The 17048-nt window shown below is 42.7% G+C and overlaps 1 protein-coding gene across 1 annotated transcript in view; it reads left to right on the top strand.

Annotated features, from left to right (window-relative positions):
• Window positions 1-17048, top strand: part of mycbp2 (MYC binding protein 2) — a 68250-nt gene that overhangs the window by 42926 nt on the left and 8276 nt on the right. Inside the window, exons 35-51 of the mRNA XM_010786394.1 lie at window positions 290-496; window positions 869-924; window positions 1000-1115; window positions 1295-1392; window positions 1987-2103; window positions 2744-2884; window positions 5496-5720; window positions 6683-6815; window positions 6905-7030; window positions 11537-13228; window positions 13348-13517; window positions 14002-14249; window positions 14354-14521; window positions 14874-15031; window positions 15117-15316; window positions 15519-15668; window positions 16202-16362. Coding sequence (XP_010784696.1) covers window positions 290-496; window positions 869-924; window positions 1000-1115; window positions 1295-1392; window positions 1987-2103; window positions 2744-2884; window positions 5496-5720; window positions 6683-6815; window positions 6905-7030; window positions 11537-13228; window positions 13348-13517; window positions 14002-14249; window positions 14354-14521; window positions 14874-15031; window positions 15117-15316; window positions 15519-15668; window positions 16202-16362 — 4166 coding nt within the window. The remainder of the gene's footprint in view (window positions 1-289; window positions 497-868; window positions 925-999; window positions 1116-1294; window positions 1393-1986; window positions 2104-2743; window positions 2885-5495; window positions 5721-6682; window positions 6816-6904; window positions 7031-11536; window positions 13229-13347; window positions 13518-14001; window positions 14250-14353; window positions 14522-14873; window positions 15032-15116; window positions 15317-15518; window positions 15669-16201; window positions 16363-17048) is intronic.

The raw sequence follows: 17048 nt of genomic DNA, 5'->3' as shown, positions 1-17048 counted from the left end.
GATTTGTAGTCTTTCTAGTTGCGTATTGTTCATAGTCTTATATTTCAACAGTTTTACGACAAACTGACCTTTTTGACATGGAAATTATTTTTTAAGATTGACAAACATCATATATGTGTGTAATTCATGGCACAATTCAAACGGGATCGAAAGATAATCTTTCTCTCCCCATTGACTTCAATACATGATTTTTCCGAAATAAGGTCCCATGGGTCGGAAGTAGATGGGCGGGACTTCGCCACTCTATAGCAAATCTCTGACTTCTGTTTCTTATAATTCACATTTCCAGGTGGAGGTAAAGGCTGTCCCTGTGTCACAGAAGAAGTCGATGCACCCTGAGAATGTGAAAAGGCTGCAGCGGCTCCCTGGAAGCTCCTCTCCTTCGTCCTCTGGCCCTGACCTTACCTTCGGAGGTTTGCCGATGCCCAAGCTGGAAGCCACGTACGAGCCCATGATTGTGAAAGAGGCTCGATACATTGCTATTACCATGATGAAGGTCAGCCCTGTGTTCATGAATCATTACTCACTTGTATCCTCACTTGTTTACATTTGGAGGGCTGCAGAAGCTCCATAAGGGGGAGCTGCTGGGCAATTGTCAGATTAGTTGCATACATGCTGACCTGTGGACATGCACAAAGTAACAGTCATTGAGGAAGCAATACACAATTCAACATTTTTAAGCAAATCTGGCTGAATGAATCGTATAGATACATAATTCAAAGATGACTGATATTACAATTATAGACCTGTTTATAAGTAGAGTTTTGATTAAGGGACTGTCTTTCCTATTCTATAAAAAATAAGAACTACATCTAGGTACCAATGTTGTTTTGTTTACCTTAATACTTCCGCTCTTTGTCTTTTGTAGGCATATGAAAACTACTCGTTTGAAGAGCTGCGCTTCGCTTCCCCCACCCCAAAGAGGTAAGTGCGGTAATGCAGAGACAAAAAGCTTTTTCCAGTAAGATACAATCTACTTATTGATCATTTCCCACACAGACCCAGTGAGAACATGCTGATTCGTGCAAACACTGACGGAACCTACAGCGCCAACTGGACCCCCGGAGCAGTCGGCCTCTACACCATCCATGTCACCATCGACGGCATTGAAATAGGTATGTCAATGAAATGTAGATCTCTAAAGTACTTCCCACAAAGTAAATCAAAGGGCTCAGTCATGACTATCCCAAAACAGGAAGAAGCCACTTTACATAATGCACTCTTTTTTAAGCCCTTTTCGAATGCACAGAGAATCGCTGTCTTTTTACTATGAGCTGTAAATCTGTCCTTGTAGATGCTGGTATGGAAGTAGAGGTCAAAGACCCTCCCAAAGGCATGATACCACCTGGAACTCAGATGGTCAAACCAAAGGCTGAACCTCAGCCAAACAAGGTGAGCTTTGTCTTTTGATTAACCAACCATGTGGATGAACATGCACATGAACACACCTATAAATGCATGCATGCTTGGAATCACCCATCAAATACAAACAAACGGAAGCAGATATTTGTAATCAAAACCTGGCAGAATAAAGCAGGGCTGGACCTCCTTTGCATTCATCAGATGATTTAAAAAAAAAAGAGAACTCAAGTGCGAGGTTTCTTTACTTTGTTGAATATGCAAAAACGCATTTGCTTGCTTATATTCTAAGCATATTGTAATAAGGAAAAAGCTTCATTATGAGCCTTTAAACAACACTGTATATACATTCTGAATGTGTCTTCAGTGGCTTTCCATGGACCAGTATGAATGTTAATGGGAGGATTAAAACAAACCTTTTCAAACTGGTGCTGCTGAAAATAGAGCTCCTAGAATACTGCTGTTTGTATGAGTGTACTTGAAGCAGGCTCCGGGGGCGTAGAAGCATGCAATCTCTCTTGTCCTGCTGCCTCTTCTTTCTCCTCCTGCTGCACTTCTTGTCTTTTTTTTCTTTTTATTCTTTGCTCCTGCCGCTCACAGTCTCCATCTCCCCTCTGCTTCTCTCAGGTCCGCAAATTTGTGTCCAAGGACAGCGCAGGCCTGCGTGTGCGTAGTCACCCCTCCCTGCAGAGTGAACAGATAGGCATAGTGCATGTCAATGGCACCATCACTTTCATTGACGAGGTAATTGACTCTAGACCAGGCAGAATATAAGTAATTTCATATACTACCTGAAGCACTTCCACTTTTATTCTATTTCCTTGTAGCTTCTTCTTTAAATCAGTTAGGATACTATTATTAGTGTTTTATTATTCACATTTTTTTTGTCTGGAATGCTACTTCTAGGGAGTTTTGAGTCCTGCTTGGTGGCTTCTGTGTATTATGTGTTATTACCTCTCTAAATAATGATAACTTCTTTCTTTCAAAGCGTATAAATGTGTTGCTCTTAACTTTAATTTGCTTCATACTCTTGCAAGGCATTTGACGCTATACGAAGTTGTGCAACATAAATCCAAAGGATGTGATGCATATAACTCCAAAATAAAATTACAGCACTTTAATGCAGACATAGTCTTTATATTTTTCAGTCTTGCACAACATCTGCACTCCCTCCCTTTGGTAGCAGCACTAGTGACATTTCTTAAATGTCTTAAATGCACTTGCATTTTCTGTCATCTAATGTGATTTAAGACTTTTCTGCCACCTCTGAAGTGTTGAGTGTGTCTGTGTTTATACAAGTGTGTGTGTGTGTGAGGGCACTGTCTATCCTGTTTCCATAGTAACAGGACGGCATGGCTCTTCTCTGCTGCTTGTCTTCCCGTAGATCCATAACGATGATGGTGTGTGGCTCAGGCTCAATGATGAAACAGTAAAGAAGTATGTTCCCAGCATGAACGGGTACACTGAAGCCTGGTGCCTCTCCTTTAACCAGCACCTGGGCCGGAGCCTACTGGTCCCAGCCGACGTAAGTAGAAGAAGGCCTGCTGAGCACTTTAATAATGACAGAGGCTCCTGTGCTGTTCATTTGGGGAAAAGCTCAGAGATTCTCTTCGCTTTTGGCACCTACTCCCCAAATGTACTTGAAGCATGTGGCTTTGAGAACCTCATCAGAGTAACAAATAACCAAACATCTAATACTTCTTGGGGTGTTCTCTTGCATGAAACATCTCTATGAGCAATGCTGACTATGACAATTTGACTAACGCACTGTACAAAGGAACAGCAGCTGGGAGCTTGCATGCAATACTCATAAAGCAGTTGACCATAGAGTAACCGCTTTGTCTTCAGGACACAGCACTTTTAGTTTATGTTTAGTGCATTGATGCGAGCCCCAATGCAGAAATGACAGACGAGGTAAAAGGTATAAAAAGAGCAATTTCATCCTGTGGTGAAGTTGGTTAGTCTGCACTGTTCAGTCCTCTTTCCCTCATTGCCCCTCACTCATAAGCAACCTCAAAGCACAGCATGTGAATAAAAGGGTTTGTCTTACATTTTGCTCCATGGCACAAAAACTACCAAAAATGCAACAGAATCAAAATAGAATGTGATCATTTGACCCATGAATATGCAGCGGAAGTATCTGAAATATGTTAATATCCAGGTGGTTTTCTGTCATGAAGCAATCACTGGTCACCAAAAAGTTTAAATGGGAAATTGTACCTCTACTGCTCTGATTGGGATGCTTTAGGTGCTTAGAGGCTTCCATGTAAGGTCTGTCTGAACAGCATGACACACTACATCATCCAAGTGGGGAATTTTTTTGGAAGTTTCTTCTCTTATGTGTATTTTCAAATGGTCATGGATTTGTAAATAACCACCGTATGGTGTTTGGAGTGAACTTTCAGTTTTATTTTCTGCCCCTTCAAATGGGTTTTACATATTTTTGTAATGCATTTGATCTTACACTTATTGTTAAGTGTGTACGAATGTATTTACAGTCCTTTTGGCCCCTTTTTTGGGTGCTCCACAATTTCACTAACTGGCCCATCAGATTCTGTCCTCTCTTCTCCTTGTTGTCAAATAAGCTCTGATACTGAAATGCAGAGGAGCCAAGCCAAAAAGTGTTCTCTCTTCCAAAAAAAAATACACAAGCTCCTTCCCCCATACTGTTTTCTCTCCTGCCTCGAGTCGTCTACTGTTTCTTGACTGTCTCACGATCTGTTGCTCAGAATGTCTTTAACGCTAGCCAAGGAGTCAGGGATATCGGCTATTTGTCATGGACTCCCTTAACTATTTTCCCGCCACAGGTGAGTTGTATGGAAAAGGGACACATAGCTTGACTGCCCCATAGCTGATCATGTAACTGTCACTTTAGTCACCCCCTTGTGACTGTGTAGTCTTCCCAAAGTGTTGCAATAAGGCTTAAGAGGTCAATCCACAGTTGCATGGTTGTCTGTTTTGTTTTATTTTGACGACACAGTATCAGTAATAGTATCCGTGGCTACTACTGTCCCATAGACCAAGTGCAGTGATCACATTGTTTAAGTAATTACTGCTTTAGCTTGTGTGTTGCATGGGGTTTAATATACTAATGTCCTGTCTGTTGCATGAGACCTTGTTTTGAAAGGCTTGTCATCGATAGTCCTGTATCCTTGTGTTTCATAGCATGCCTCCCCATAGACTGTTTGAAGTACTTACCTATTGGTTATTTAACTGCATCATTACAATTTTGAAGCTTTTCAAATGTATGTAGCATACATGCATTTTCAATATGTGGGTGATAATTGTATTTTTGGGATATCACTAACTGCTCTTTAGGATGAAAGTCCATATCGTTTTTCAGCCATCTATATCATGACGTGATGTCTTGTAATTGTAAAACAAGAGTATCTCCATTTAGCATGACTTAGCCTCTTAAAGGAGTTTAAAGGATTCTTTTAAACTGTTGGGAAATAGGCTTATTTCCTATCTGCTGAGAGTTACATGATAAGATTGATACCATTGTCACGTCTGTACTGAAACTATAAACATGCAGCCCGTTAGCTTAGCTTAGCATAAAGGTTGAAACGGGGAGAACAGTTAGCCTCACTCTCGCCTGTAACAAAATCCACCAGCACTTATAAATTAAACCAATCAGCACGATATTATATCTTGTTCGATTAATATATGAAAAAACTGAAGTGTTACAATTTCAGGTTGTGGCTTGGACTATATATTCTTTTTAGAAAGAGTAACAAGTAGATTTAAGATACGGTTCATGTTCATAAAATATGTCTTTTTAATATGAGATCAAATTAATAATTTATCAAAGATGGCTGTTTTTGCTGAATTAAGATAACCAGCTGCTGACTATAGCTTCATTTTTATTTGATTATGAGAGTGCTATCAATCTCTTCGACTGACTATCACAAAGAAAGCCATGTTAAATGTCATTGCTTAAAGGCCATGAAGTCACACATCCACTTAAATAGCTTGATCGGAGAAAATTAATAGGGTCTGAGATTTAACTTATACATACAGCGTTGGTTCATATACTTCTACCAGTGGCTCTTCACCACAGTATCTTAGGACTTAGCAGTCTGAACCTCCTCCTGTTCTTGTTCCTTGGCCCTAATCCATTCTCTCACCTCTTGCAGGAGGTCAGGGGCCAATCGGAGGAGAACGTAAAGGAGGTGAGCAGCTGCCCTTCCCACGAGGCCCCCTCTCGGGTGCAGAACAGGGCAGGGCAGGGCGGCGGCCCGGGGCTTTATAAGGTAGTGAAGACCGGCCCCTCTGGTCACAACATCAGAAGCTGCCCAAACCTTAGGGGTATCCCCATTGGAATGTTAGTTCTTGGCAACAAGGTCAAGGCCATAGGCGAGGTACGCACTCACCCCAAATAATGAAATGTGTTTTTTTTTGTGGCTAGTTGAATAAACCAGTCTGTTTGGATAACATAATGTAATATAGCTAATGTGAGTACACTTTGGCCTTCACTCTCATAAATCAGAGTTTCCTCTTTGTCCTAAACTGAAATGATTGTCAATGTAAAGAATGTAACCTCTCTTTCTAAGGGAAATACATCAGGTGCTTCTGGGTGTGGGTGTGTGTTGTGAATCTTTCCTCTCGTTGAGGGCTTATCAACTCCTGCGGCTGCAGCATTGCGTGCTTCCTGACTCACTCATTTCAGTTTGTCTATGAATCCATTGCAGTTTCAGGGTGTCATACTCCGCTGCACCGAGTCTTCTCAGTGGAAGTCTGATCACAAAATGCTGGAGCCTTTTCTGTGCCTTGTCTTTCTTGCACTTCTAACAATCCTTTCAATGACTTTGGTACTTTTGAAATTGTCGTTTGCGTGGTGATGAGTCGGGGGGCCTCCTCTCCCTAATGGATATGACTTCTCATTGGCTGCTGTGGTGTGTCATGCTGTTCAATAGTTTCCTCTCTGAGCTGTACTGGAATGCCCTGTCTGAGATCTGAGAGGTGCAGACTGCACATACTAATACTTCCGTCTGTCTGTTTCTTTTTTCAAAAATGATAATACTTCAGGGAATTGAGACAAAACAACCTCATGCATTTACCTTTCAATAAGCTACCCCTTTCTTAGAGTAAGTTTGTATTTTATTTGAGCTACATCAGTTTTGTCCCGCAGTGTCTGCTGATGCAAAAAAATCTAATTCATGTGATCTACTGCTGTGGATTTTTGTACGTGTCAAGCAGATGAATTGAATGTTTGCATGTTAATGATCTACTGTAGAGTTTGTGTCATGTGTGCAAATGTACTGTGTGTGTGACATGGTGTTCAGTGTGTGAGTATGGATAAAGAGTGTTGTTTGTGTATCAGGTGGTCAACTCAGAGGGGACCTGGGTGCAGCTGGATAAGAACAGTGTAGTGGAGTTCTGTGAGAGCGATGAAGGCGAGGCCTGGTCATTGGCCAGAGACCGCGGTGGGAATCAGTACCTTCGCCACGAGGACGGTAAGTCGCACTCAATGGAGGGAAATGTTCAAACCTCAAAATGTGATAAATAATAAGATGACATCATTGACTCTGTTCCTTTTTTTTAGAACAAGCACTGCTTGAGCAAGGGGCCCAGACCCCTCCTCCCAGCCCTTTCTCTGTGCAGGCCTTCAACAGAGCCGCAGCTTCAAACGGAGCGCAGGGCTTTGACTACGGCATCTCCAACAACAAAGGTAAGGTCAACTTTTTATTTTTAAACAAAATCATTGTCTTTAACACATCCTTAATCTGCATCTCACTTTGCTTTCACATCCACTTTGCTTTATGCTGCACATTTCAATTGGGATATTTTGAGTCCTCAGGTTGGAGTCAAATACTTTTTTGGTTTGGATGTTTTGTTATTACTAAAGTAAACCTCACCTCTGACTTCACTCTGCACCTTTTTTCTTCCTTATTCCCTGCTTTATTCTGAGATACTCTATCTGACTTTTCCCCATGCTTTGATCTAAGACTTTTTTTTACAAGTTCTTCCATGCACTAACCCATTTTAGTTGTATATTTCTAGATATTTTCACCATTTTACGTCATGCAATTATTTCACAATATCAAATCCTATCAAAAATCACTTGATCTCCACAATATCTGACGGCACATTTAATAGGTATGTGACCTTGTATGGGTCATTCTCCTTAAAATCTCCACCAATCCCCGATCTATCATCTCTTATTTCTGCATGCTTTTTATTGTGTTTCTTGCTGCTATTTTATGCCTTAAATATCTGCGATGTGGGGCATAATATGCCTGTGTCTTTTTGCATGGGCCAGTCGGTGTGCTTCTGTTCATTTTGACCTCTCTGGGCTCTGTTAAGTTAGACACTTTGTGTCTGTATCTTTATCCTTTACGCTTTCTTTATTGCCTTAATTTAGTCACTTTGAAAACATTTTATTATTTACGAAAGCCTTGTTTTCTTAAATAAGGTTGATTACTAAAGAATCACCTGAATGAACTCCTCCGATCCGAAACTCCATCAAAACACGTCTGCCCCGATGTGTCTGTGTCTTTTCTGACTGAACTTAATGCTGATGCTTTGTCAATTGTCTTTCAATGGCTTACCTCTTCCTCTCTGCTGGAAAGAGGAGGCTGGCCTGACTCTAATCAGAGAAGCATGGTTGTTCAGATAACACAAAGTTATTGTTCTGGTGCTGTTAACATGCTGTTAAGCTTTCTATGCACATTTTCCTGTTGCTTTAATACAACTAGATGCATCATTTCAGTGTCTCTTTGGCTATGTATCAGCTTTGTGTGGCTACATGGAGGGATAGATGGATTTACAGTTTATCTTTCTTCTTTTTAACGCCAACTTTTCCGAGGTTGTTTGAGCAATCTGTCTCAAATGCTTCTTGGTTGCATTCTCGCTTGGCTTTCTGAATGCATCATTGGGATGAAGTATAAAAGAAGTCAATTGAATAAACACAACTCTATCCCATTTGAGTGACACGTTTTTGCATTCACTACAGAATAAGGCCATAAAGTGCTGTGTCTTTTCATTATGAAACCTCAAATGTTTGTGGGCAAGCACATGTATCCTGTGCCCTGTCTACAGCTTGCTACCAGATGCAATGTCAAGGTGATCGCCCCCGCTCACGCGTTGAGACAGCATTATAGATAGATCACCTTCAGACTGGTCAGCTTAATGGATGTGTGGCAAAGCTCTTTGAGCAATTCAACCTTATTGACAGGTCTCTCCGGCTTCAACATTCAGCCATGGAGGTTAATTTCCCCATCCCGCCTTCACCCAAGCAGCCTCCCATTTCCAGCTCCTACGATTGATGAAATGGCCAGTTCAAAAACGACAGTGCTACTCAGTAGTGTCAAGAGCTTTTGAATGGTTACTGTTTCAGTGTCAGCTCAATAAACAGTATATGGAGGAAGCTCACATTTCTCCCATGTTCTTGGAACTTATGAAGAGGAAACACACTTTTTCCAAACAGTGACTTCAAATGAATTCATGCCCCTCCCTTTTATAAATAATTTCCCCAAATAAAATTGCAAAATGGGAGGAGCCACTCTTTGAACGGTAATGATATCAACAATGCGTAAAAACAATTGAAAAATAGTATTCGTTTATAAGGAAAAGCACAGAAACTAAATAAAAAATGTCTGCTTCAACATAAGGAACATGTTTTATTTGGCGGACCCATCTTTTGCATTAATCTGACAAATTTCCTTTACGTATCTTCTACGCTTGTTTTGCCCAATACAAACAGCTATTCATATCTTGAGGAAATCAGTAGTGTCATTGTGACCGTCTAAAGTTTCCAAAGTCTCCTTCTTTTGTCATTTAAAAACCTATATCTTGCAAATGTAATTCCAAAAGTTTATTGGGAGTTGTAGTTCATTTCTCCCTTCCCCCCTATTTTTTATCAACCTTGAATTATACTTTTTCAACTTTTATATCACAAAGTCTTACCAGATGATTCTTGACCCATGTCCCACCTTTTTGGATACCAATCCAAGTCTTGGAAGTGCTCCTGCCAATCTTCTTCCATAGAAGAAAACAAGCATACTTCTTTGACCATGGCAGCTCCTCCCATTTCGCACATATGTTGCGTCCTGAGAGATAACTGAATGACTGATAAAAAGTAAACTCTGAATGACCCTGCCCCTCTTTGGAAACCTCAAACCCTAGTATAAGCTGTAGTTTCTCCCCATCCTCTGTCTCCATGTTTGCAGGTGACCGGTTGAGTGCCATACTGAATACCATTCAGTCTGGGCCCTTCCTCTCAGAAGCTCCCTCTTCCTCCGTATTTGAGCAAGCCGCCCAACCTCCTCCCTCCTCCTCCCTTGTCCACAGCCCATTTGTGTTTGGACAATCCCCCTCCCATCTGTCTCAGCCACAACCACAGCTTCTGAGTAAGTCTGTCCTGCTTTCTGACAGCGCTTGCTTGCACAGGTGTTGGTCCTTACCCTCCTAGCTTTTGATTTCCTGATTTTGTTCGGTATTCATTCTATCTGATGTGTTTTCTGGGGAGGGCAGCAGCGATGTGTGACGCATAACAGTGCAGTTATGTTCTAGGCTGCAGAAATATCCCCAACAAGCCAACATGTCTGTTATTTAACGTTTAAATCTTGCTTATAAAAAACAAATGATGCGATCCTGCCTTTCAATAATAAGCATGGAGAGGCATTTTCACTTGTTTTTGGAGATAAGATTTCAAACTTAAATACTCGACTGAATGTCTTGAGGGATATTTTTGCCTTGTGCTGAAGCGATAGGCTGACTTGCTTTTTGTTCTGCTTGCTATCTTGTTAAATCAGCTTTTTTTATTATTTTCCTCCTCATCTTCCTCACTGCTTCAGATCTGCATTTTCCATCCTTAAAAAAACAACTTATTTCATTCTCCGTCTCAACGAGCCCAAGGCTTCACTGCAAATGTAATCTTCAAACCAGCCATTAATTCATATTTCAAATAATACATACAATAGCTTTCACTCGCACTGGTTAGTTCAAATAGAAAATTCCAAAATGTAATATAACGCTTAGCTAAGAAAGGGATCCCAATTATCTGTTTATTACCTTTTTTCTGTCTGTGTAGCTCTTTGTCCGATTGTATTGCTACTTACTTACTACTTACCATTTCTAACGGAGCTCCGGAGGTGTCTGGAAAAAGACATTTTCATTTGTGTGCATACATTCATAATATGCAGGTGATGTATAATCCTGATCCTGTCGTCTTGTTGTGCATATACCCTTCACTCTCCCTATGGATCACCTAAGTTCTATACAAGGCATATAAAGGTACAGATGAAGAGATATGACACCTCCAGGGCTCTGTTACTTCTTTTCTCTCTGTGTAAGTGTTGCTCTCCATGTTTCTCTACCTACCTGTCGATCTTCCCATCACTTTAACATGTTTTTCTCTTTCACCTTCTCAACTTGACGACATTGCCTCTATGTGCTTTCTTTTCTTCCTCTCTGTGGTGGCCCCCTTGCGTGTCATGCCCTCCTTGTTTACCTGCTCAACTGTTTTCCGCTGTAGATGATTCATCACGCCGCCTTGCTTCTCGCGAGCTAGTGCGCAAAAGCAATGTGTCGGTGGCTGGGCATGGTACTGCTCTCTCATCTCTCGCTCTAAGGCAAAAGGGTGGGTAATCACAGCATGCCTCCCTCAGACTGGACAGAGGGGTGGGTAGAAACACCAGAGTGTCTCTATGCTGACAAAACATCTTTAATCTGTGTTAGTGTCGACCTTAAAAACTGTGACCCTCAATAGGACATGGCCAAACGAAAACATACGAGCTTGCATTTAGAGTTTAGTTTTAAAATAGGTTGTCCTTAAATAGTATTGACTTGATATTAAAAGTCTAAAGCTAGATCCAATATTAGTAGAATTGGTCCAAGGACTGGGCTGGAATCCATCTTTCATCAGCTTTCCCATGGTCCACTTCTTATCATTCATATCAGAGTTTGTCTGGAACATTCATAGACAGAAAAAGATGCTGGAGAAACACAAAGCAAGTACAATCATGTGCTTTACAAGGAATTACATCATTCACCCTTCTGGACTTACATTGTCTGTCATTCTGCCCCTCATTGCATTTTATCTTATACTTTAACATTACATACTTCTCCACTCGGATTTAAAATGTGCTTAGGATTATTTGGGAGCACTCATAACACAGATTTAGTGTTCAGTCCTCTTTTGTGTCGTAACCGTGTTTGCATTATTAATGTCTAGGTGAAAGAGGGAACCTGATGCCCGGTGCACGGCCAATGTCCCCGGCCTCCAAACACCGGCAGGAGAATCGCTCTCCCAAACAGGAGGGTCGGGGGGGCCGCTCGTCCGAACAGAGCAGGAGCAAGACGGGGGAGGCGCTCTCTGCCAGCGAAGCCCTCATCCTGCGGTCAGATACGGCCAAACTGAGGTCAGACTCTCACAGCCGCTCCCACTCGCCCAATCACAACACTCTGCAGGCCCTGAAGGCAGACGGTAGGACCCCAGGACTTCGGGCCGAGTCCCCAAACCCAGGCTCTCGCTCCTCCTCTCCCAAACAGAAGGGTGTATCCTCCTCAGGCAGGTCCAGTCCCTCCAGCATCTCTTCCCAGCACTCGTCTTCGGCCAACCATGACAAGAACCTCTCACCTTCCTCCAAAGCCCGCCTAGACCCTCCTAGGGAGAGGTCCAAATCAGATTCCTACACTCTGGACCCGGACACACTCAGAAAGAAGAAGGTTCCACTTACAGAGCCACTGAGAGGCAGGTCGACCTCTCCCAAACCTAAACTGTCTCCTAAAGATCCAAACCAAGATCCAAACCAAGACCCAAACCACGATCCAAACCAAGATCCAAACCAAGACCCAAACCAAGATCCAAACCAAGATTTGATTAGTAACACAGAGAACCGTGTTCCTTCTCCACATGTGACCCAGGAGAACCTCCACAGTGAAGTGGTGGAGGTGTGCACCTCTAGCGCTCTCCTCTCAGAGGATGGCAATGATGAGAACGGGGAGGCTCAAAATGCTGAGAATGGATCAGACAAGGTGCACTTCAGCATTGGCAAAGCTCCGGTCAAAGAGGAAGTAGAGCTCAGGGCTTCACCCAAAGTCAGTCGCAAAACCTCCAGTCGCCACGCGCGCCCTAAAAAGGACAAATCTGGCCCTCTGTTTAAAGGCGAGACTGCATCGAGGGCCACGGAGCCGGCCAAACAGGCCATGTCGCCCTCTGTGGCTGAATGTTCACGAGCAGTCTATGCAGCATTTCTGTGGCATGAAGGTATTGTCCACGATGCCATGGCCTGCTCGTCCTTCCTCAAGTTCAACCCAGATTTAACCAAAGAGCACGCCCCCATCCGCAACTCCCTGGGAGGACAGGCTGCTGAGGAGAAGGAGAACAAGCTAAAGAACCGCCACTCCTTAGAGATTTCTTCTGCACTTAACATGTTTAATATTTCCCCACATGGCCCAGACATCTCCAAAATGGGAAGCATCAACAAAAACAAGGTGCTGTCCATGCTGAAAGAACCTCCACTGCCAGAAAAGTGTGAGGAGGGGAAAGGAGATGCCGCCTCCTATGAGACCACTTCTCATCCTGTTATGAGGGTGAAGTCAATCCTACCGTTAACGTTACAACATCTGGTCTCATTTTGGGAGGACATTTCTTTGGCCACCATCAATGCAGCGACACAGAACATGATCTTCCCAAGCCCAGGGTCAAGTGCCATCCTTAAAAGGAAGGAACATGAGAAAGACGGTAAGAAGACAAAGAAGGAGAAGAAGAAGAGGGACAAGGCAGATGTGCGCCCGAGAGGAAATCTGTTTGGAGAGATGGCACAGCTGGCTATGGGAGGACCGGAGAAAGACACCATCTGTGAGCTGTGCGGGGAGTCTCACCCTTACCCCGTCACATACCATATGAGACAGGCTCACCCAGGTTAGGAAACAGAAGTTCTGGTTACAGTCTTGTTGTTTTTTCTAAGGGCATCAGTCATTATATATTTTCCAAAATGTACTCTGAGTCTTAAACATCTTACCTTGATTTTTCCGTGGCAGGTTGTGGCCGCTATGCTGGAGGCCAAGGCTATAACAGCATTGGCCACTTCTGTGGTGGTTGGGCTGGGAACTGTGGAGACGGAGGCATAGGAGGCAGCACCTGGTACCTGGTGTGTGATCGCTGTCGGGAAAAATACCTGAGAGAGAAACAGACTGCCGCCAGGGAAAAGGTATCCTACTTTTTCAAGGTTTGAGTGCCTAAATAGTGCAGTTTATTTGAAGTGAGGTGGTATAAGGTCCTTATTCATAGTCTTTAGTAGATGGCGATTGGCATGCTATGAGTTGGGAGAAGCACAAAGCAATTCACTTCTGTGGACTGCGCGTATTTTTGCCAACTGAAAGAGAGGCCCATCCAAAACATTTTATAACATTTAAGTGTACGGTATATTTAGAATACTTTTTTTTATATTACATTTTATGGTAGACCTTTCTTTTAGGGGTCTAACATGTATTTTGTTGCACTTGGGTTGAAGCAACTGCCATCTTCTGTAGGTAATACACTGACCATGTATACATACCTCATTCAACTACACTCCATCAATCTGAACTATACCTTTTTTAAATGTGTTTCCCTCTGTTCCTGAAACCCCTTCAGCCTTTTGTATCATACTGACTCTTTTAGATTATCAAAACTAATCTACATGTTTCTACCAGGTGAAGCAATCCAGGAAGAAACCCTTGCAGGTGAAGACGCCAAGGGCCCTGCCCACTATGGAGGCCCACCAGGTGATTCGGGCAAACGCTCTGTTCCTGCTGTCCCTCAGCAGCGCTGCCGAGCCCAGCATGCTGTGCCACCACCCGACCAGACCCATGCACTCCCAGCTGCTCCCCAGCCTCAAGGAGGGCGTGTCGGATGAAGTCCCCAATAAAATTGGCTGCCTCTACCTTCAGACACTAGCTAGGTAGATAATAGCTCACTTGTTTCATATATAGATAAGAAAACCCTACATTAACACATGCTTGCATAATGATTTGAGTCCCTCTCACTTTCCTCTCATTCATTCAGGCAACACACTGAGAACTTTGGCGCCTACCAAGACGAAAACCTCTTCCAAGATGAGATGAGGTATCTGCGCTCAACATCTGTTCCTGCACCTTATATTTCAGTCACACCTGATGCCTGCCCAAATGTGTTCGAGGAACCAGAGAACAACATGAAGTCAATGCCCCCCAGGTAACGCATCTTAGTCCAAAGTCCATAATTAATGCAGATAATATGATTTTGTTTCACCATGCTTAGAGCAGATAATGCCTTATTGTCATGCATATATACTCTCTGTTAATAGCTAGTTCTTTGACTCTTGTTTTCCCTCAACTTGACAGCAAGCATTTTGTTTGCCTCCTTATCATGATCACACTAGTTGCACAGTGCAAAGAGCCTGGCTGCTCCATTCTCCAGTAAATAGTTTTTGTCAAGCAAAGAAAACTGTGGTATGAAATGAGTGTTTCTAAGTTGTGCACTTATGATCTTTGTGCTAAAGGCATATCACCGTGTCTATTTCTGTCTTTCATTTCTCTTTTCTTAGTCTCGAGACCAGTCCGATCACAGACAGCGATACGGCTAAACGGACAGTCTTTCAGAGGTCTTACTCAGTCGTAGCATCCGAGTATGACAAGCAGCACTCGCCCTCTCCAGCTCGGGTCAAAGCTGTTCCCAGACGCAGGGTCCATAGTGGTGATGCAGGTAAACACACTTGACCATGAGAGAACTAATACTGATGATAAGTGATTTACAGCATCAACACTAACCTGCTCTGCCCCCCACACAGAGGTGGGATCTTCCCTGTTACGACACCCGTCTCCTGAGCTGTCCAGGCTGATCTCGGCCCACGGCTCCCTCAGTAAGGGGGAGAGGAACTTCCAGTGGCCTGTTCTGGCTTTTGTCATCCAGCACCATGACCTGGAGGGCCTGGAAGTGGCCATGAGGCACGCATTGAGGAAGTCTGCCTGCAGGGTGTTTGCCATGGAGGTACACGCTGCTATATTTCTCTGAATCTCCAATTTACTTTGTATTCATTGTTGTTCCCTATCCAGCAGGGAATCAGTGCAATTAGTTTTAAGTTGTCAGTAGTTAATCAATTACACTTAATTAGCTAATGGACAAGTTGGACTCAAGATCGTTTATGGATCCTAAGAAGACTAATTGGTATGTTTTTTTTTCTTGGTGTCAGGCATTCAACTGGCTGCTGTGCAATGTGATCCAGACCACCTCCCTGCACGACATCCTCTGGCATTTTGTAGCATCTCTCACCCCATCGCCGTATGAACCTGAGGACGACGAAGACGAGGAGAACAAGGGGAAGCAAGAAAATGTGGAACAGGTAATTGTAAGGGACACTTCTGCAGCAATGGAGAGTCAGGACTCAGAGACACGAGGAGAGTTGGAGCTTTGATGTCAAACAATGATGTTTATTACAAGTCAAACGGCCGGAGAATTCATATCACAAGTCACAGCAGCAAAAGGTTCTGACTGCACGGGTGGGTTGTCATGTCAATTCTGATCAGCCTATCTCTCCATAGACCTTTTAACTAGTTCACAGAGAGTTAATGAGCATATTGGGGGAGGCGTAAACATCTGTGGAGCTTAGAAAGCCAGCGTTCCCACAGCCGTAAACCATTTTTTGACTGAGAGTTGAACTGGTTTATCAAGATAGCTGGAGCCTCCCATTCCTTAAGAGAGATAACAGAGCCAGGGTTTGGTCGTAAACGTCAACAGGCACTAAGGTTAAATATCTTAGGAGAAAGGAAGAATGCTTCCCTCACAGTAATTAGTGGTTAAATGACAAAAACAACCTGCAGCATTACTTTTGTTTTGTTGTTACATTTTCTTATTGTGCACATCTTCACCCTACAGGAGAGAGACCTTGGCGTTTGTGAACATCCTCTGTCAGACATTGTTATCGCCGGGGAGGCAGCTCATCCCCTCCCCCACTCCTTCCACCGCCTCCTGCAGACCATCTCTGACCTCATGATGTCACTTCCTAGTGGCAGCTCACTTCAGCAGATGGCACTGAGGTATACTTCCTGATTGATTGAAAAATGATGAACACACAAACACACAAATCAACATTTCTAGATTGACTGATTTCGATGTTTACTTACTATATTTTAGGGGTGTTGTGATAAGCTGCTACTTATGATAACTGTGACATCTAAAAACTGAAATATTGATATCATGTTGCTAATACACATATGACTCTATTGTGTATAGTCAACATGGTAAACCATCGCCTCATTTGCCAAAAATAGAGACAAACATTTGACTGAAATCACTATTCTTTTTTTATTCATTTCAAACTTTCAAGCTTTAACAATAATATCTTTATATTGTCCTCAATAATCAGGGTTCTTACGGTCATTAAAAACCTGGAAAAGTAATGAAAATGCAAAATGCTAATTCCAGGCCCTTGAAAAGTTATGGAAAACAATATTTTTCCCTACGTTTTGGAAAAGTCATGGAAATGTAACTAAAGTTGCATCCAATCGTAAGGATTCGTCATCCGAATATGGAATTTATATTTTATCTAATCTCCGATAATATTGAGATACGGAATATAATGATAATAGGAGTATGGGAACTTCGGTTTTTTGGGGGTCGTATGGGTCATATAATAAAGGGTACAATTGCATTAAGGGACTACGAGGGGTTTATTGTTGCTTTTTTATGGATTTTAGGTTCTTTTCTGGTATGAGTCTAGTAG

This window comes from Notothenia coriiceps, unplaced genomic scaffold (assembly GCF_000735185.1).
Source record: "Notothenia coriiceps isolate Sejong01 unplaced genomic scaffold, NC01 NC01_scaffold00029156, whole genome shotgun sequence".
NCBI classification, from domain to species: domain Eukaryota; kingdom Metazoa; phylum Chordata; class Actinopteri; order Perciformes; family Nototheniidae; genus Notothenia; species Notothenia coriiceps.
This window is presented reverse-complemented; position numbering and strand designations above follow the sequence as displayed.